This window comes from Podarcis erhardii, assembly GCF_964252035.2.
Source record: "Podarcis erhardii genome assembly, chromosome: 9".
Classification (NCBI taxonomy): Eukaryota; Metazoa; Chordata; class Lepidosauria; order Squamata; family Lacertidae; genus Podarcis; species Podarcis erhardii.
Window position 1 is genome coordinate 5,839,008 of NC_138512.1, and position 21,381 is coordinate 5,860,388.

The 21,381-nt window shown below is 44.7% G+C and overlaps 1 protein-coding gene across 1 annotated transcript; it reads left to right on the top strand.

The window, feature by feature from the left end:
• The first annotated feature begins 1,239 nt into the window (after positions 1–1,239).
• On the top strand, positions 1,240–19,875 carry HGFAC (HGF activator). Its single transcript, XM_081876353.1, has 11 exons — positions 1,240–1,451; positions 2,466–2,529; positions 4,189–4,320; positions 7,311–7,421; positions 10,146–10,320; positions 10,655–10,740; positions 11,579–11,831; positions 15,202–15,341; positions 15,802–15,942; positions 17,957–18,105; positions 19,593–19,875. The coding sequence occupies exons 1-11, from the start codon at positions 1,383–1,385 to the stop codon at positions 19,782–19,784; spliced, it is 1,512 nt and encodes a 503-aa protein (XP_081732479.1). The 5' UTR covers positions 1,240–1,382; the 3' UTR covers positions 19,785–19,875.
• The last annotated feature ends 1,506 nt before the right edge of the window (positions 19,876–21,381 follow it).

The following is a 21,381-nucleotide window of genomic DNA, read 5'->3' on the forward strand; positions in this document are numbered from 1 at the left end:
GGGTGGGCCTGGGTGGGCCAGCCTCCCTCAACTCGCTGGTAGTGAGTTAGGAAAAGACAAAGGCCAGGGGTGGGTGGGTGTAAGCTAGAAGCTGGAGGAAGAAGCAGGCTGTCTCCTGTGAAGGAGAGCAATGTCTGGTTTCTGCTCAGATCCCAGGCTGTGGCTATCTATGGGTGAAGCAAAAGTCTTTTCTGGCTGCCTTTCCTGGGGGAAGAGAGCTGCACATGGACATCAGCTTGAGCAAAGTCCAGAGAACCAAAAACTCTGAGGGGTCACCGCTGCATGGACTCCAACACCACAGGTTCCTTCCTTGACGCCACCAACAAACTCAGTAGAGTCACCAATCTCCACAAGGGAAAGGGCATCCCAATCGCATAATGTCCCACTGGGACCAAGCTTGGTCTGATGCCCTAATAAAAGCTATGTGTTTGAGTTCTGATTACCACCCTAACCCAATAAAGAGAAAAGACCAAACCTGAATCTTTGCTACGTAAACTGTAACTGTGACATTGAAACCATCTATGAATGTCATCCGTCTGCCTTCCAAACAGGAGTTCACCTCCACCCTTAAATCCATTTACATTGTAAAGCAGGCTTCCTCAACCTCGGCCCTCCAGATGTTTTTTGGCCTACAACTTCCATGATCCCTAGCTAGCAGGACCAGTGTTCAGGGATGCTGGGAATTGTAGTCTCAAAACATGTGGAGGGCCAAGGTGGAGGAAGCCTGTTGTAAAGGGAAAAAAATCAAAGTAAAATAGATTTCACAACACATTGGAATGTCAGTTCTTGGACCCAGTTGTTTCTCTCCTGAATTATCTATTATGTATTTTGTGTTTTTCTCAACTGAACTGCCCTGAGATCTATGGATGAGGTGCTAGCTAAATAAATAAATAAATAAGGATAGACTCTGATAGATTTGGCATGAACTCTATTCCAAAACCTGGGGATCTAAATACCAGTCCAGATTTCCTGTTCAATGCTGGTTATTCTGGTTATTCTGGAGTATGACAAATAAGGGAAAGGCATGGAAACTTTGGGAAAATATTAATCAGCCCAAACGGGAACTAACCCAAATTCTTAATCCAAATTCAGGATGCGGCATATTTAGTCCATCCTTGGGCCTACTTTTTGTGTGTGCTTTCCCCGAAATGTTTGTGAAACCAATATTTACCTCAGTACACAAACACATTACTTATTAACATTGCTGAACGAGTGATTGCTTAAAAAGTCAAACATACTCTCTAACGCAGGGGGTTTCCATAAGCCCCAATGTTGATTAGACTTCCCACTCTGGATTTTCAGACACTGGAAGGCCCACTCCTCCAGGAAGATTACAGGGAGTTGCAAAAGAAGAAAAGAAAAGAGAAATAAAAAGGTGAAATATGAAAGTCTACATTTGCTCCATGGTTGTTACCCTCTCTTTGGCGTTAAGCAGTGCTCCCGAGCGAATGGTAAGTGTGCCTCTTCATTTTCTTCCCACAACATTATCATAAACCTGCTTGTTTAGAAGTATGCCCCACCAATATTTAAAGAACATACTCCTTAGTTAATGTGCTGTAAATGTCCCGAAACCGAAACGTGTTTTGGCACTGGTGTACAATGCATTTAAAAAGTGCAGCAAAGAACCTTAAGCATGGCCACCCTGAAACTGGAGGCCAGAGCATAGACTCAAGGAGGACTTTCATAGAATTGTAGAGTTGGGAGGGACCCTGAGGGTCATCTAGTCCAACCCCCTGCAGTGCAGGAATGTCAGCTAAAGCATCCGTTGCACACCTTCCAGTTTGTCACTATCCTTCTTAAATTGTGGTGCCCAGAACTGGACGCAGTAATCCAGGTGGGGCCTGACCAAGGCAGAAGAGAGCAGGACTTCCCTTGATGCTATTCTTCATGCAACCTAGAATAATATTAGCTTTTTTTTGCCACTGTATCCCCGTCGACTCATGTTAAGATTGTGGCCTACTAAGACCCTTATCACGTGTACTACTGGCAAGCAAGGTGTCCCCCCCCCCCATCTTATATTTGTACAGTTGTTTGTTTGTGCCTAAGTGTATAACATTTGCCCCTATTGAAATTCATTTTGTTAGTTTGGGCTCAGTCCCCCAATCTGTAAATGTCATCTTGAATCCTCGTTCTGTCTTCTGTGGCATTTGCCATCCCTTCTTGTTTGGTGTCCTGTGCAAATTATAGGATCATCCCCTCAAATCCTTCATCCAAGTCTTTATATAAATGTTGAACAGGGCTCCCAACTGCAAGGCATTCCCAAATGTATTAATAGGCCTAGCACAAGGTTTATGTCTGTGAGAGAAAGGCAGAAACTAAAAGCTGCCATAGGTTGCTGCCTCGGTGCCTCAGGTGATTGAGTTGTTTTTAAAAGGCAATCCCTGGCTGCTCTTCTGCCAATAGGAACTTTGTATTGAGAAAATCCTCTATAAAAGCAAACTTGTTCTTCATTGTTTTATTTGTAGGAAGGAAGTAACAGTCCTGGTACTGAGCCAGAAGAATCCAGACATGAAGTTCATCACTCCAGAGGTACCAAAGATGCTTTAATATGCCTCCCAAACAAACTAAGCCTTCCTTCCTTCCTTCCTTCCTTCCTTCCTTCCTTCCTTCCTTCCTTCCTTCCTTCCTTCCTAGCTTGCTTTCACAGCATGTAAAATTGCTCACTGGACGGCTTCCAAGATGGATTCCAAGATGTGATTCCAAGGGTTATTTCCATGATCCAGCTGAACTGATACGGCAAACTGGTTGCAACTGAGGCTGGATTCTCAGTGGCGTAGCGTGGGGGGTGCAGGGGGGCCGGCCGCACCGGGCGCAACATCTGGGGGTTAGGGTTAGGGGGCGCAAATTACTTGCCTTGCCCCGGGTGCTGACAACCCACGCTACGCCACTGATCCTGCTTAGTTCTCACAATATGAGAAGGGGGTCAGCAACCTTGCCTTCCTCACCACAAGGTGGCACCCCAAGACCTCGCAGGGCTGGGAAGGTGACCCCCTCATTGCTTCTCCTCTGCAGCACTTCTGGCTGGGCTGAGGAGGTCTTCAGTTCACTTGAAGTGCCTGCATCCCTCAGTTCTGCTCCCAGCTCTGGTTCGCCCACATTATTCATGGCTGTGGAAATGGATAGTCTCTCTGCTTCTAGGAAACTCATGGCGACATATGGGTGGGCGACATATGCCCACTATACTGCAGTCCCTACCAGTGGCGTAGCATGGGGGGTGCAGGGGGGGCCGGTCGCACCGGCCGCAACATCGGGGGGGCGCTTGCACTCGCAGCTCTCTGCCCCCTGCTAAAATCCACAGGTTAGGGGGTGCAAATTACTTGCCTTGCCCCGGGTGCTGACAACCCACGCTACGCCACTGGTCCCTACAATATAATGAACTTCCTACTGTCATTTACTCACTGGAAAAATATTAGGGTTCATAATTTATGCTCTTGGAGGTCGGAGGCAGCATGCTTCTGAACCCGCATTGCTGGGGACCAGACCCCTGCAGAGGGGAGGGGGCACCCAGAGGGCGGGGGTGGAGCGCCAGGGACCGGCTGTTTTTTTTGTTTGAGTTTATACTTTTTTCTAACAAGACTCCTACCCAGGGGCATAGGAAGGGGGTGCGGGGGTGTGGTCCGCCCCAGATGTCATCCTTGGGGGGGTCGGCACTTACCGTGGGGCCTGTCCTGCAGGGCACCTGAGCCACACGTCTCTCTTGGGAGTGACACAATGGCTCGGGGTCCTGCACTGCCCAAAACGGCAGCGTGGGGCTTGCGTCCGCCAGGCAGACTCCGTGGGCAGCTCACCGAGCCACCCCCCCCATGGCGGTTCGCCACACCGTCCCCCAGACGGATCACCATGCTGCCCCTGTGTGCGCCCACATGCGCGGATTGCCGCAGTGCTCCTGTGGGCAGCTCGCCCTGCCCCTCTGGGTGCCAGAGCAGCTAGCTGTGCCCCTGCTCCTATCCCGGGCCTCAGACAAGCTGCACATGGGCCTGCTGGGAACTGCAGAAGGGGAAAAGGTTCTGTTTGCAGGTTTCCCACAGGCACCTGGTTGGTCATGGTGATGGACCAGATGGCCTGGAGGCAGGAACATCTTCATATGCACTCCAGCAATGTTTTTTTTAATTGAATGAATGAATGAATGAATGAATGAATGAATGAATAGGCTTAATGTGCTCTTTTGCATTTTTAAAAAAACTGCAGAAAAATGCTTTGATGAAACTCTGCATGAATATTTTGCAACTGGAGAAAGCTGGCCAAGAATCTACCAAGGGATAGTGCAGAAATGCACATGCGTTAACAACCTAATTAACTGCCAATATGCACAGCACACAGGTATTTCCATACTGTATGTTTTATTTTAGTATGTTTGCTAATCTGTTTATATGTAGTCCAGTGAAATGATAAAACAAATAAATGATTGAGACACAGATGTTGAATTGCATTAAATAATGCATAGAGTAGTGAAGAAGTCATACTCTCAGCCTTAAATCACTTACAGCAATTAAAAGGTATGAATCTTAAAATGTAATCTGTGAAGTGGCTGCATGATAGTAATTTCAAGTATTCTCGTAAGTTTCCTGAAAGGATTTTATCTTCTTCACCTCCTTTTCAGTTTTCAATTCCTTAATTTACCCTAACTGTACTGGACTTTCTGGATAATGTGCTGCACACAGGTTGAATTTGACCGAAAGTTCTAAAAGTTATTCAACAATTTAAGTGGTTTTGTACCAGATCATGGGCACCACTTCAGAATAGTTGATGGTCCTGCCTTCACAAATGAATTTCTCAAGGCACAAGCATTTTTGTATCATTTTTTGCACCCCCTGCCTCTGCCCTGCTCCATACATGGGAGTCCCATGGCGTTGACTCCATTGGCAGCCTCCCTATGTTTGAAGAGCTGCCCACTTGGGAAGGTGGCATCCACCCAATGGGCAGAGGGAGGTGCTGGGTGGGGCCCTTTGTTTCTTTGCCCTCTCCTGGGTTTATATTTCCTCACTCAGCGCCCCACCCAAGCCACAGTCACTTTAAAAAGGCTATGGGGGAGTGGTCCTTTCTCCCTTTTGGCAAAATGGGGAAGGATCATTGGTGCTATGGAGAGTGGGAAAAAAGGAGGGAGAGGCTTTAAAGCCCCTTTCTGAACTGCAGCACCAGCTTCCTTGCCTGCAAGAAGACAGAGACAACCAGAAACACTGTGCACAACGCTGCCTTCTCCTCTCTTGGCAAAAAACAAACAAAAAAAGGAAATTGGAAATTGCACGTCCTGCTGATTGCCTCTGTGAAGTGGCTGTTTCAGTTGCTTTAGGACAGACACTCTGCAATGTGTGTCTGTGTTTGGGGGGGGCAGTGCCGGCGCAAGGGGGGGGCGGTGCACCCCGGGTGCCATGTCTGGAGGGGTGACAAGAAGGCACCCCATGTGGTGCTCACCCCGCTGCCCCTGGGCGTGGCGGTGTGAGCAGCCCTTGTGCCACCCCAGCCACATGCAGCCGCAAGCAGAGGATCTTGCCACAGTCCGTACGGTGTTCAAGCGGCGCCAGCGGCAAATCGCTATGTACAACACATGCACAGTGCCTCACACATGTGCTGTACGTAGCAACGCCGCACATGCGCTGTACATAGCAGTTTACCACTGGCACCACCCGAGCGCCCTATGGATGGCGGTGGGAGCCCTCCGTCGCCACTCCAGCTGCAATCGGAAGATCGGTCCACTACCACTGCAGCCGTGAGCAGAGGATCCCACCACTGTCCGTACGGTGCTTGGGCAGTGCCGGCGTCAAACCACTATGTACAACGCATGCACGGTGGTGCACGCATGCGCTGTACGTAGCGACGCTGCACGTGTGCCCTACGTAGCGATGTCATGCACGCGTCGTATGGAGCGACACTACACATGCGTCATATGCAGCGGCGCAACATGTGCACAGCCAACGGCTTGCCCTGCCCTGGGTGTTTGTTAGCCTTTGTTCGCCCCCTGGGAGGGGGAGAGGAGACTAGGCATTGCAGCTGAATTGTGTGTCTGAAATAGGAGTTGTGGGTTGCTGCTGCTGCTGCCTATAAGCAGTGTGTGCATGTGTATGAATATGCGTACAGAGCTTTGTGTGTGCCCACATGGAGGGCACTGCTGCTTTCTGGCTGGTGGTGAGGAAAATAGGGTGAGGGGTGGGAAAGGCCTACGTGAATCACGCTGAGCTCCTTGGGAGGAAAAGCAAGCTTATAAACGTAAATATTAAATTAAAATGGGGTGAGCAGAGTAGGAGAGTGGGAAAAATATTTTGTTAAAGTCACCCTGTGTGTATATATATATATATAGAGAGAGAGAGAGAGAGAGAGAATGGTACCTTGGTTTATGGACTTAATCTGTTCTGGAAGTCCGTTCTTAAATCAAAGCCATTCTTAAACCAAGGCGCACTTTCCCTAATGAGGCCTCCCGTCGCCGGTGCCCTTCCATCATTCAGCTTCTGTTTGTAGACCAAGGTAAAGTTCGCAAACCGGTACACTACTTCTGGTTTTGCTGAACTGGTATACCAAATAATTCATAAACAGGGCTGTTCTTCAACCGAGGTACCACTGTATTGTTTTGGTGTGTTCATGGTCAATCATGGTGCAGCCACTGAAAGTCCCAGAGTTTCCTCCTCCCTCAGACTCTTATACCTGAGTCTTTTGGATTTTTAAAGTATTTTTCAGGAATGTTATTCTATTCCAGGTACAATTCAGCTGACATTATATATCTCAATCTCTATATGTATTCTATGAGACTCTGGGGATAATAAGGGGTTGGTCCAGTTTTAATTCACCTTTGGATTTTCCTACTAGTAATGTGCACCTCAGCATTTATCACAAAAACACTTTAGGCCGTTTCTGTGGGTATTGTGTGCATGTTAAGGCTTACCTTCCAGGCAAGCCTTAACGTCCACACGTTAATGCTCTGTGTCCAAGCATCCTTTTTCTTGCTCTGGAGCTTTAAAACCCGCTCTTTAAACATTAACTGTCAGTTCAGGTTTTCCATGGATTGACATTTGCCCCAACTGAACTTTAAAGAGTGAAAAGCGAGAGGCTGCTCAGACACAGAACTTCAAATTGCATCCACACTCAGAAAGCGCAGAGGAAAGGTAAGTGTGGACAAACCTTCAACTGGAGCAAACATCAGTGTGCAGAAAACCTGAATTGACATTTGCTCCGATTCAGCTTTAAAGAACGAGTTTTTGCGGGGGAACTGGGGTGGGGGGTAGGAAATGCTTGGACACGGAGTGTTCAAGTGCAGGCTTCTGGCTGGACAGAGCAGGGCAAAAGGTCAGTGTGGATAAGTCCTCTGCTTCACCTTGCAGGCTGCACCGTCAATCCATGCCCCCAAGACAGTACTTGCAAGAAGATAGTCGTCACTAACGAAACAGTCTGTGACTGCAAAACACCCTGGGCAGGAAAACATTGCAATGTTGGTGAGTTGTATTCAACTTTCACTCAGTTTGGATCTTTGACTTATTTCCTTCCACAGAATTTAGGCCTCATTCACCGAGGCTTATGCTATATCCAGGACCCTTCATAATTTTTGTTTTGGAATTTGATAAACAGCTCCCTGCTCCTTAATGCTTGATTCCCAGAGCTGAATGGACTAGCTTTAAAATTATTAGGACTCTGGACTCTTGCTGCCCTTTCTTATGGCACAGCTTGTATGTCAATATGGACATTTTCTTTACTCATGTTTATTTTTAGGCTTCTTTACAGGAGCCTTTATCTGCTCTGACTTCTCAACATGGCTTACAATATAATATTTAAAACCTACCAAGCAGGGCCACTGATGCCAATCTTAAGAGATAGTCAAGTCCTTATAGAAGTAATCAGCCCTTTAACTAACCTGACTCTAAACCATTTAGGGCTTTAGAAGCCAAAACCAGGACTTTGAATTGGGCCCAGGAGCATCCTGACAACCTGTGCAGCTGGTATAGAGTTTATGTCATATCTTTGACTAACCTGGCAAGCACCTTGAGCAGCTGGATTCTGTACCAGTTAAAGTTCCCAAGTTCTGTTCAAAGGCAGCCCTATGTAGTCTGTCCTAATGCATGCATGCCTATGGCAATGTCTACCTTTTCTAGTGTTAGGAGAGCTTGCAGCTCAAGTGAATGAGATTGAAATTATCACTTATGTTTTTGGAGTTTAAAGGCTTTATTCATGCAGGAACAGATTTATCTTGAAAAGAACTACTTACAGAATCAGAGTTGAAAGAGAGAGAGATAGCATACTTTTTGTCTCAAGCTGGGAGAGAAAAAACAAAACAGCTAAGCTTTTAGGGGCAGAGTTAACTTGGACAGATAGGCTACAAGGAAAGGCTGCCTAGATTACTAGATAAACAGTCTAGCGGACGACAGGAGGTGGGGTGGGGTGGGCAGCAGCCATGCCTTTCCCACTCCTCATAGGGTTGACTTCCAGAACTATCCCATATGTCCAACCTAGTCAGATGGTCTAGAAACTGGATTAGGCTGGATTGAAATCACCCCTCTTTGCCACCAACAACTTCATCCTTTTTCTCTAGCATGGTGGACAAAATAGCAACTGATTAGGCTGGGCAAGTAGTCTAGCTAGATAACCAGATATTTGCTTCTTACAATGACCATTTTACTTTTCATTCACTGTGTTGGGCCATCACATTTAACCTGCTTTTTCAGCACCTTAGCTGACACAGTTGCTCTCCCTTTGGCTATCCTCTAAACCCCTGCTGTAAAGAGGGCCAAAAAGCAGAGGAGAACCCACTACCCCCATGACCCAAGCTGCCCTGAAGTCCCTGTATTTTCATTGTCAAATTCATTGTTCATCCACAAAAGATCATTTAACAATTTTTTTAAAAAATATTGTGCAGAAGATGTGAAACTTTGCAGATAAGAAACTGCAGCTCTTATTATTTACCACTAGGTGGCAAAATCCAGCAGAATTTAATGCTTTAAAAGGGAGAAAGATTAAGAACAGCTGCAAGAACAGAGATACATTTTTTAGTCAAACATGGTGAAATAAAACTGCTCAATTCTCAGAGTTTGCTAAATACTCAACAAAGCAACAGAACTACACCATGCTTGCCATTCACAGTTCTTCAGACATATTGCAAAAATAAGAGTGGGTCATAGGTTTCAGCTGGGGCTGATAACATCGGCATCACCTTTCCTTAGGCAGACAGGTGTGCTTATAGTGAGAACAGGATCCATTCTATCCAAGCTGTGTGCTGTACAGAAGCACACAATGCCACAAGTGGTTCTGCCCTGGGAAATGTAGCTTCACCAAGGACTGATGCAATGTGAAGGCAATGATGTTCTCTCCCAGTGGCCTACAGCCAGGTCCACCATCAACAGTGGTGGCCCAGAAAATAGAGCCGAAAGGAGAAGATGACTGGAAAAACAGGGTGTGGTGAAGAGGGGGTGAGTGGGGCTAGGGTCACATTGAGATGTGGAGGGGGGGGAGGACAAATTTGGATCACCTCAATATTCCAAAATGTTTCCCAGTTTCTCTGGAAGCCGCTTGGGTCATTTCCAACACAAGCTATGTGTGTGTAAATAATAAGTGAATAGGTAAAAGGTAAATAGGCAGTGCTTTTTTTCTTAAAAAAATGTTTAGGGGTACTCTCATTTTCCTACTCATATTGAAATACTGCCCCTCAATGAGTTCAAACTTAGACTCACAAAATGTTTAGGGGTATGCATACCCCTGCGTCCTCCCAGAAAAAAAGCACTGTAAATAGGTAAAGGACCCCTGGGCATAGTCAATGGCGACTATGGGGTGTGGCACTCATCTTGCTTTTCAGGCCGAGGAAGCCGGCATTTTTCCACAGACATGTGTCTGTGGAAAGGGTCATGTGGCCAGCATGACTAAACTGCTTCTGGTGCAACGTAACACCGTGACAGAAACCAGAGCGCACAGAAACACGGTTTACCTTCTCGCCACAGCGGTACCTATTTATCTACTTGCACTGGTGTGCTTTCAAACTGCTAGGTTGGCAGAAGCTGGGACTGAGCAACGGGAGCTCACCCCATTGTGGGGATTCGAATTGCCGGCGTCCCGATCGGCAAGCCCAAGAGGCTCAGTGGTTTAGACCACAGCGCCACCCTCTCCCTCACAGAAATAAGTGGATAATGTTATGCTAGCAGATGTTTACTTAAGACTTCTGTATGTTTATCCAGGTCCTAGCCAACATTGCTATTCTGGTAATGGGACAGACTACAGGGGCATTGAGAAAAAGACAATTTCTGGAGATAATTGTTTGCCATGGAATTCAGATCTCCTTTACCAAGAGCTTCATGCTGACATAGTTGAAAATCCTGTGCAACTGGGACTGGGACCACATTCATACTGCCGGTAAGAAAATTAGCTGGTAGATAGTGGAAAATACAAGTAAAAATAGAGACATTTGTGGGTTACACCCTGGTTCTCACCCCAGTGACTCTCTGATCGCACACATATATGCACATGCACACATATTCTTCTCTAGTTTGATAGATGTGCGGTATTGTGTGTTAGCAAAGCCACTTGAATGATGCAGACAGAAACCAGAGAGAAAATTGGGTTTAGAACTGAAGGTATATGAAGAAAACCCAAACTTGCATAAGAGGAAAAAATGGTGGGGTTAGTGACAAAAGCAATGTTCACCAAACATTAAGGGGCAAATGTTTTTCCTTCCCCACTGCGTTAGAAACCCAGATGAAGACAAGGAGCCATGGTGCTACACAGTCAAAGAAAAGTCAGTATCTTGGGAATACTGCAATGTTACTTTATGTCGTAAGTAACATTTTGCATCTGTGGGGCTTTTTGAAGTTAGCATAAGCAAAGGAAGAAGTGAAATTAGTAAATGTAAGGGGGGAACAAGTCCCTTTCCCCTTCCATATACAGGTCACGTGCCATTTCTTATGTTTGAGGTGAGAATGTTCTGGAGCAGATAGCAGCTGGTACAACAGCTCCATAGATAGTCCTGTCTGTCTCCCCCAGCCCAGCCCAGTATATGCCTCCCCTTCCTCTCCAGACCAGGTTCTGCCGCTGTGCTGTAAAGATGAATCCTTAAAGACTTCTGTGCTCACTGTCTCAGCTCTCATGCAAGGCTGACTTGGGGCATTCAGCCTGCCCAATTCTGCTCCTGGGGAAGGACTGAGAGACGAAGAGGTGGATTTGTATGAGGTTGTGTGCGCATGATGTGGTTCTGAAGGATTGGGGTGCATCTAGCTGATAAGTGCTTGAGTTTGAGACCCTATTCACTAGTCTGAATAAAATGGCCCAAGTCCAGCAACAAAGGAACATATCACTACAGGGAAGGGAAGCACAATGCTAACATCAAAGGCTGAACTAGGAATGACATAAGCAGGGTGATTCTACCCCTCCTATGCAGTTTCAGACTCTGATGTTAGTGGGGTGGCATCAGGTTGAGCAGCAAGCAGGAAATGCCCAGAATGAGAAGATGCAGCCTAAACTAAGCTGCTCCACTTCTGCTACGCCACTCTGAAGACGCCATAATCAGAAAAGAGGTCTTTGCCTTGTAATCATATTCCGTAGCTATTTAAAGTAAATAGTAAAGATTCAGTAGTAAAAATGGGTAAAAGATTAAATATATCTGTTCTTCACTCAGGGAGCAGAAGAAGGCGGCCGCCGCCGCCACCCCCACCCCCGGAAACTTTTGATGACTTTGCCGTGGTCCAGAATTTATGTGGGAGAAGACATAAGAAGCGAAACTTCTTAAGACCCAGAATTATAGGAGGATCTTCCTCCTTGCCAGGATCACATCCCTGGCTGGCCAGCATATACATTGGGAGAAATTTCTGTGCTGGAAGCCTTCTTCGTTCTTGTTGGGTGGTGACAGCTGCGCATTGTTTTGCTGATAGGTAGAGCCTATGCTTTGATTTCATCTGAAATTCACTGCACGTGCCTCAAAATGCTTTTAAATCAAACAAAATGTTTCATGTGAGACCCCTGAGCGAAGATGGAATGGAATGAAGTTTGAGCCAAGAATCCCTAATGCTCAGAACCTCTAGAAGCAGGCAGCCCCTGGGCCCTGTGAAGCAATAATACAAAGATAAAGCTTCTTAGCATGTCCACTAGCCTGCAGGTATCACAAAGACGGTAAAGGAATTGTGTTTTATATAATGGGACTCTCAGAACTTTTTATATTTTGAAACAGTATTTAGCAGTTTGGAACAGCAAGCATAAATAAAAAGCAATTCCCAGAAGGTGCAGCTGATGTTATATTAAAGAAGCAATGCCAGGAATATAGCGAAACCCAACTCCCATCTATCAGAGCGGGGGGGGGGGGGACTGAAACTGGCTGGCAGCTGGATCCTAATTTTCCCCACCCTCTGTGGCCAAGTTTGACAAGTATGGTGTGCATCACTTTGGAGTCCCAACAAACTGCTGATTGTCAGGACTTTAAAGCTCCTTTCACAGCTCTCTGCTGATCATCAGGGGACCAGCTGATTGTTGGTACTTGCAGAGATGTGTGTGCATTGCTTTGAAACTTCAAAGTGCCACACACAGCTCTCTGTAAGCTCCAATGATCTCCTGAACAATGGGGCTTCCAAACAGCAATGTTGGGCACTATGCACAGGGCTTTACGGATACAACCCCCCTTTTGACTCAGTCATATCTTTATCTGCTGCATACCTGACGTTACATATTCTACAGTTTAAATCTAGAATCATAGAATTGTAAAGCTGGAAGGGAGCCCAAAGGTCATGTAGTCCAACGCCCTACAATGCAGGAACCTCCGCTAAAGCATTCATGGCAGATGGTCATCCAACCTCTGCTTAAAGGAGAGTCCACCACCGTCTGACGAAGTCTGTTCCACTGTCAAACAGCTCTTACCATCAGAAAGTTCTTTCTGATGTTTAACTGGCATCTCCTTTCTTGTAACGTGAAGCCATTGGCTTGGATCTTACCATCTGGAGCAGAAGAAAACAAGCTTGCTCCATCTTTCATGTGACAGCCCTTGAGACATTTGAAGATGGCTAAGATATCTCCTCTTAGTCTCCTCTTTCCCAGACTAAGCGTACCCAACTCAACCACTCCTCATAAGCCTTGGTTTCCAGACCCTTTTTCTTCATGGTCACCCTACTCTGCACACCTTCCAGCTTGTCAATATCCTTCTTAAATTGTGGTGCCCAGAACTGGACACAGTACTCCAGGTGTGGTCTGACCAAGGCAGAATAGAGCTGGACTATTACTTCCCTGGATTCTATACTTCTGTTGATGCAGCCTAGTATAGAATTAGCTTTTTTGCTGCTGCATCACATTGTTGACTCATGTTAAGCTTGCAGCCTGCTAAGATCCCTAGACACTTTTCACATGTACTACTGGCAAGCCAGGTGTCCCCCATTTGTGCAGCTGGTTTTTCATGCCTTGACATGCTGTCAAGGTCATATTGAATCCCCATTGTGTCTTCTGCAGCATTAGCTGTCTCTCCCAGTTTGGTGTCATAGAATTGTAGAGTTGGAAGGGACCCTGAGGATTATCAGCAAATTGGATGAGCATCACCTCAATTCCTTCATCCAAGTCTTTACGAAGACGTTGAACAACAATGGTCCCAGGACAAAACTCTGCAGCACCCCACTTGTCACTTTTTCCCAATATGTTGAGGAAACATTAGTGAACACTCTTTGGGTTTGGCCAGTCAACCAGCTACAAATCCACCTAACAATTACCTCATCCAGCCCACATTTCACTAGCTTCTCCACCAGAATATCATGGGGGACTTAAAATCAAGAAATGCCATGTCTACACCATTGCCCTGATCCACCAATCCTGTAACTCTATCAAAAAAAGAAATGAGATTGTTTCTTAGTAATCACAGCATCCTTTTCTAAGTGCCCACAGACTGACCATTTAACTATCTGTTCCAGGACCTTTTCTGGTATCAGTGTCAAGCTGACTGGTTGGTATTTATTTGTCCTGGGACCATTATTTATTTACCTGGGTCTTCTTTTTTCCTCTTTTTGAAGTTGGGGACAACATTTGCCCGCTGCCACTCGGCAGGAACCTAATCTGTTCTCCAATATTTCTTAAAGATTATAGACAGAAATTCTTAGATTACATCTGCAAGCTCCTTTAGTACCCCTGAGTTTAGTGCGCCATGCCCTGAAGAGTTCTACATTTCAAGTAGCTAGGTGTTCTTTTCCTATCTGGGGCTGCAGCTCCCTCCTTGCAACGTGTATTCTGTTGAGTACTGCTTTCTTTTGGGTTAAGAAAGAGGCAAAGGAGGTGTTGAGCAGTTCCACATTCTCTTTGTCCTCCTATAGCATGTCTCTGTCTTCTCCATGCAGAAGAAGTACTACTTGCTTGTTCTTCCTATTGATTCAGACATAGCCAAAGAAACCTTTCTTGCAACTGTTGGCTTTCACGGTGAGGTGCAACCCATCTCTTGCCAGAAGCCCCTCAAGGAAGCGGAGACCATGGTCCAAGAAGCCAAATCCTTATTGACAACACCAACTGCACAGTCAGTGGTTTACTTCTAGGATTTTCTTCTCTCTTCCTGGGTCACATCCTTCAACGGGAAGCACCTGAAAAAGGCAACTGTGCCCTTCAGCTTCCTGCCCAGAGTCTTACGGTCCCTTGCTATAAGTTAAAGACTGTGGCTGGCAATCTCATTTGCATCCACATGAATCAGAAGGAATCAGTGCGGCACATCCTCACTAGTTCAGCAGCCCAATGGCAGAACTAAATCTACAGGATGGAAGCAAAGGTTATGTCAAACCAAGGTTACTTCCAGGTAACCCATTTACTGAGCATCCCTCCCAGTTTGTTTATGGGGAGGTGATACAACACTGTGTTAAGCAGTGTTTTCTGAATTCCCCCCTTCATTTTCCTTACAACAAAATGTTTTTTGGAAGCACGTTTCTTGTGTTACCAAATGTTACTCTTCATTTGGTGAGCATGGCTGTCACGCCCATTTCTGCTATTCCTTCTGCTGCTGCTGGGCTACTGCCTAAGTTCCAGTTGGCTTATAGCATCACGACTGCAACTCACGATGTTACATTGGCACCCTGACACCCCAATCAAAATGTTATTTGCTGGATCAGCCAATTTAAATATTATAATACTATAATATTCTGTTCCTTACCTATAGGAAGGAAGGAAGTGTATTTGTTAAGGTCATAACAAAATCATTCAAATATACAGCTAAATAAGAATAAAATATTTAAAATGCATCATGTAGCTTAATACCATCATTCTCTTCATCATTTTCTTTCCTCTTTTCTTCAGTCCGCTGATGTCAACAATTCGAATTGTTTTGGGACAACATTTTTTTAATATGACAACAGATGTTACTCAAGAATTTGATGTGGAGAAGTACGTCATGCACCCTGATTTCACAGTATACAACCCAACTGAAAATGATATAGGTGAGCCTTTTTCTTCTTTCTGGTTTAGTTTTAAGTGTGTGGACTGAGGTGTAGCCAAGTGGGCAGTGATATTGCCATAGCTTCCACCCATCAGACACCGGAAGTGTAGCTCTGGCTCCCTGTGCCTGGCCAGACTGAACTGCAGGCATCGTCCTCAATAGGAGTTTGGGAAGATCAGAATGGATCTTCCCTCTAAAGTTTGGGAAGATCAGAATGGATCTGCTCTCCTTGCTGCAGAAAGCTTTTGATAAAAACCAGAACTTTATGATTCCACCCATTCCTAGTGGCAAAGTGCTTTTTTGAACAAAGGTGAGAGACCAAAAAAAAGAAGTACCTGAAATCTCAGCTCTTCACTTGCAGGGCTGGGTCATCCGCGTGTGGTCATTGCTTGATGATTTCAAAATCAAGTGAACACAGTCACTTTCTGTGATCTTTTTTTTAAAGTTATTTTCTCTTGCAGTTTTAGTTAAGTTGAAGAAGGTGAATCAACGCTGCGCAGTGAAGTCCCAGTTTGTTCGACCAATCTGCCTGCCGGAAAAGGGAATGTCCTTTCCAGATAATCAGAAATGCCAAATTGCAGGATGGGGACACTTACATGAAAGTAAGTTAGAACGTTGCTTTTATGTGTGCTACTGATACTGACCAGAGACATAGCCAGATGTTCTAACTAGGCAAGACTTGGAACTATGATCACTTTAGTCTTCATGCAGATGATTTGTCAACTGAATCACTTCTTTGGCCAATTCAAGAACACATATCACCCGTTAATTGTTTTATTGACAGCATGATTTAGCTCTGTTTTGCTGAAATGTCCTTTGACTTTTGCCGCAGAATTCTAGCACAGTGCAGCATAAAGTATGGCCCCTGCTTTCTAGACATTGCATCCACTTTTAAAATGTAGTTTCTCTTTTGTAATAGTCACTAAATCCTCAGAGGCTGAAATGCTCAGGGACTTTTCTTTCCTACACCTGGTCCTGCACAGCGGCCCTTTGCCTTTCTGCCTACTACATGATCCAGTGGATATGGAGAGAAATGGGAATTGGAGCCTTCAGAATAACTATAGGAAAGAAATAAGTGCTGGAGAGGAAAAATAGGGGCCAGAAAGAAATGGTTATGTGATCAAAAGGCAATGCCAGTCAACCATGACTGTGAATGGGATTATACAGGAATAATAATAATAATAATAATAATAATAATAATAATAATAATAATAATTTATATGCCACCCTTCTGACTGTCACTTCAGGAGTACAGTACAGTGGTACCTCGGGTTACAGATGCTTCGGGTTACAGACACTTCAGGTTACAGACTCTGCTAACCCAGAAATAGTACCTCGGGTTAAGAACTTTGCTTCAGGATGAGAACAGAAATCGCTTGGTGGCGGCACAGTGGCAGTGGGAGGCCCCATTAGCTAAAGTGGTGTCTCAGGTTAAGATTAGTTTCAGGTTAAGAACGGACCTCCGGAACAAATTAAGTTCTTAACCCAAGGTACCACTGTAGTAGGCTACAGTAGTAGGGCTGCGAGTTCAATGTTCCTTTCCAATTCTCCGAGTTGGCTCAGTGAAATGCTCAGAAATGAATAGAATATTTGTCAAGTTAAATGCTTAAGCACACTGCTGAAGCCCCGTCTTGCATAAGGCTTGGCCTGCCGGCCCCACCTGTGAAGAGCAAGAGTTAGAACTTGGCCACAGCTGTTTCCAGGGCAAGCCTATTTGGCAGGTTTTTTGGACAGTGAGTGACTATGAGCAGGCCAGCCCTGGTGGGAGGGCAATGGTAGGGACAGCCCCCCCCCCGAGGATTTCTCCTTTGGGGTGTGATGAGGGTGATGGCACTCCCCCGGGTGACTGCTTGTGGGTGGGCTTGCTCCTAGGTGCGAAACTGAAGTAGCTGGACTAGGATGGGCAGTGGGGATGCCAGTTAACCTGGCTTCCAAGTGAGAATAGTATTTATTTGTCTGGTTGGTTGGTTGGTTGGTTGGTTGGTTGGTTGGGTTGCACTGATATCCCGCCTTTTTCTCCAAGTTCCTGAAGGTGGTACACATGGTTCTCCCCCTCGTCATTCAATCCCACAATGCCCCTGGCAGGTAGATGAGGCTGAGAGACACTGGACTGGCCCAAGGTCACCCAGTGAGTTTCACGACTGAGTAGGAATTTGAACCCTGGTCTTAGTCTGACACTCTAACCACTACACCACCCTGGGGAAAATGTGTCTGAGCATGAATCCAGCTCGCAAATATATAACTAGTGTGATTGCATTTTATTTTTCTATTTTCTATTTTTCAAATTTACTGCACTGGTTGTACTTTTATTATTGTTATTTTTGCATAAATATTCCGTTCACAACATTGGGGGCATCTAAGCCAAAAAGTAGCATTTAACCATAACATAAATATGTAAAATATTCCGGGTTGTAGCCAACTAAATTTTACGCAGAATAGACCCTTTTACATGGATCTGTTAGTCATATTCATTTATTTCGATTGGTCTCCTCTGAGTAGTACTACTGTTGAATCCAACCCTTGGGAGAGTGCTTGGCAAAGCACTTTAAACACTTCAAGTTAATCTACTCTGCTCTAGTTAGAATTAATTGTTTTCTATACAATTTATTTCCACAGATTCATCCAGCTATTCTAAAGTATTGCAAGAAACATCAGTTCCGATCATCCCTGATTACAAATGTCAGAACTATGATGTTTATGGAGCTGACATTAGTGAAAATATGTTCTGTGCTGGTTACCTTGATGGTAAATCAGACGCCTGCCAGGTAATATTATTGAGTTTCTGCCTGAATTAAATTTGTACAAGAGAGTGAATGTGAATGTGAGCGTCCAAGGAATCCCTCTTGGCATTTCTGTTTTGCTCACACTTTGTTTTTTTTTTGGGGGGGGGGCTGTGTAGCTCATCTTTCCTCCCCCTTCCTTAGGGAATGCAAAAAAAAATACTGGGTTTGGTGTAAGTTCTCTTCTTAAAGGGGTGGTGGAGTGGCCTAGTGGAGCGGCCACCTCTGCTTAATGGGAGATAAATCCCTTTTGAAATGTAGACTATGGAGATGAGATCTCCATTTCAAAAATCTGAACTCACCACTCGTGTGTGTGTGTGTGTGTGTGTGTGTGTGTGTGTGTGTGTGTAAATCAAAGTGGAAACATTGGGGTTTTGGTAGAGGACCAAGGACAGCTAAAATGTTTAGATATAGGCTTGACTCCTCTGGAGATTGGAGAATTCCACATTTTAAGTGCTATTATGAGTCCTAGCAACTCCACCATTTACTTTTCTTAAATGCATGGGCAGGGCCATCAATGGGTGCAAATCGTAAAAACGTCCAATTCCCAGAGGATATTCCTTTTGTGAAGGAACTGAAGTGAAATATGTCAGTTCTACATGTAGGGCCGTACCTCATGTTTGGCGCTGAAGAGCTGAAGGGGTTCTTTGATGCCTGGGGCCTTGCCTCTCATTCCACTTCATTGCCTCCTGGAGTTTTCAGTTAGAGCTTAACAAGTTATTGTCCTGCAGTTTTCTCAGTCTGACCCTTGTCACATGCCTCACAACTGAAAGCATTGAGGGTCCACTCCAGATCTTGCATAGAAGTTGGGGGTTTTGTAGTATAAAAAAGGGAGGGTTTCTTCTTGAAAACTTGAATTTTTTTCTTGAAAATTCTTGACTACCAGCTGAAGGATGCCAATGTGTGGCAAGATGCCTCCAGCAAATATTCCACTATAAATGGTGAGCAACAAAAGGCCCAAATATCCAAATATTCAAGGAAATACTCCAACCATATGAGCATTAATTATTTGGCCCAAACTATCTGGCAATTGTTCTGAAAGGCCTATCAGTGTCCTGCAATGTTGGCAATTTAGGACACTGGTAAGGAATATGAGCATGCTTGGTCCCCATTTTCTTATTTACATTTTTCCAATTTATTACACAGCTTGTATACCAGGTGGAATCTAGACACATATAAAAACCGCTTTGAAACTGCTTTTTTTAAAAGCATGTTTAAAAATACATTGAATTTTCCATTGCCATCTAGTGTCACATTGTATATTGCGCTTAAAACACACTTAAAACGTTTTATTTGCAGCCGTATAGCTAGTCTCCTTTTGCAATGTTATTGAGCTTACAACAAGCAAAATTATTTCGTAAGATGCAGAGATTGTCATTTGCACAACCTATGATAAATAAAATGAGCCAATCTTTCCAAATAATGGAAAGCATAGCAAAATACTTTTGTCCTTAAATTTATCTTTGAAACAGGGAGATTCTGGCGGCCCCCTGGCCTGTGAAAAGGATGGCGTATCTTACCTGTATGGCATTATCAGCTGGGGTGATGGATGTGGCAAAGCGAGGAAGCCTGGTGTTTATACAAGAGTGACCAAATACGTGGACTGGATAAATGAGAAGATAAACCGGCTCCAAAAGAGCAGCCGTAGTTCCTTACCCAGATGAAGCATTTCACATTTTGCTAAAATTATGGATTGCCACCGTCATTGTTTATAATGCTAACTGTTGTCATTAAAAGCCACCCTGTTCCACCTGATTCTGCCAAGTCTTTCTGTCTACCGTACTTCACAATAATGGACTTGTTTCAGGGCTGGAAGAAAGGATGATGAAACCCTAAGCTGTCAGTTTAAAAGGTCCCAAAGCATTACCCCACAAAAAAATGTGCATTATTCTAAAAGAAAAGACAATAGAAATAGAAAGTATAAACTTTTATATGTGTGTATATACAGGATATACACATATATATTCACATAGGTGAGGATTCAACTAAAAACTAACAACCTAATTGAAACATACACCTTGCAGCCAATTGTGTAAAACCTGAAATTTGGGGATTACTTGTTTGTTTTGTAATCAGAGTGTGGGAGTGGTCAGGATCAGGCACTGCACCATTATGGTCACCAGTAACTATGCCAGGGGCCCCCAAACTTTTTTCAAAGAGGCCATATTTGATGACGTGAACATGCGTGAGGGCCAACCAAAGTTGTTGAACTTTTTTTAGTTTTTTAGGATTGAAGTTGCCGAGCTTTTTCTACAATTTTACCCTAGGACATATACTGCCATGGGGGCTGGATTAAATTGACCGGCGGGCCAGATTAGACCCCCAAATGGACTTTGGACATGTCTGAACTATGCTGTGGTTAACACTAGAGCTGAACTGACATGGCCCTCTCCATTTTACTGCCCTATTTGGAAGCAGAGAAACAGGATAGGTATCAATAGAGCAAAACATTTGCAGAGTACCTACCTTGCTTTAACACTACCCCCTGTTTTAAAAGGACTCCCCCTCCCTCTTATGGGAAGCATGAGGTCTACACTTTTGAGCATGTGATCTAACATTTAACTAGTGCAGCAGCCTAGCACTGCCCACACTCTAAGGCTTAGCTGCATGCAAGTGCTTGCGCAGGTCATGAACAAGGAATATATCATAAATACTGATAGCAGGAATAGCAATAGCAGCCAAAACTATGGAGATAAGGAATATTAGAGTAACGCATGCACCCATTGTCTAGAGAGGGACTTTCATGGTTTTCATCGTGTACAAAAACTACTCTTCACTGCTACTGGTGGTTTTTTTTTGGGGGGGGGGTACTGCTGCCCAACCACAGGTAAGCTAAAATTTGGATTTCAGTTGGGCAGACTGTATGAGACCAGCAGTTAAGGCTGTGGTTGCCAGCAGATGAGGCACAGAATGAAGAGATTGGAAGAGATTGGAAGATTAACATTTAATATTACTGTAAGTATTTTGAAGCAGAGGATACCTGTCATGAGGTTAAAAAAAAGAGGCCCCACTTTTTTCCATACAGCAATTAAAACACTCATGTTCAGGGTCGGCAGCCATAGCACAGTAGAGGAATGGTTCAAGGGTGACGGGAAAGAAAAATGGTTTCTTTACCCTTCCTGAAGGGTCCTGAATCTAGTCAATTATGGGAGACAAAACAAGAAAAAATCTCTCTCCACTTCCTACACGCTAGGCATAACTTATATACCTCTATCATATCTCCTCTTACTGGCCTTTTGAGTAAAAAATGTCATGTGCCAC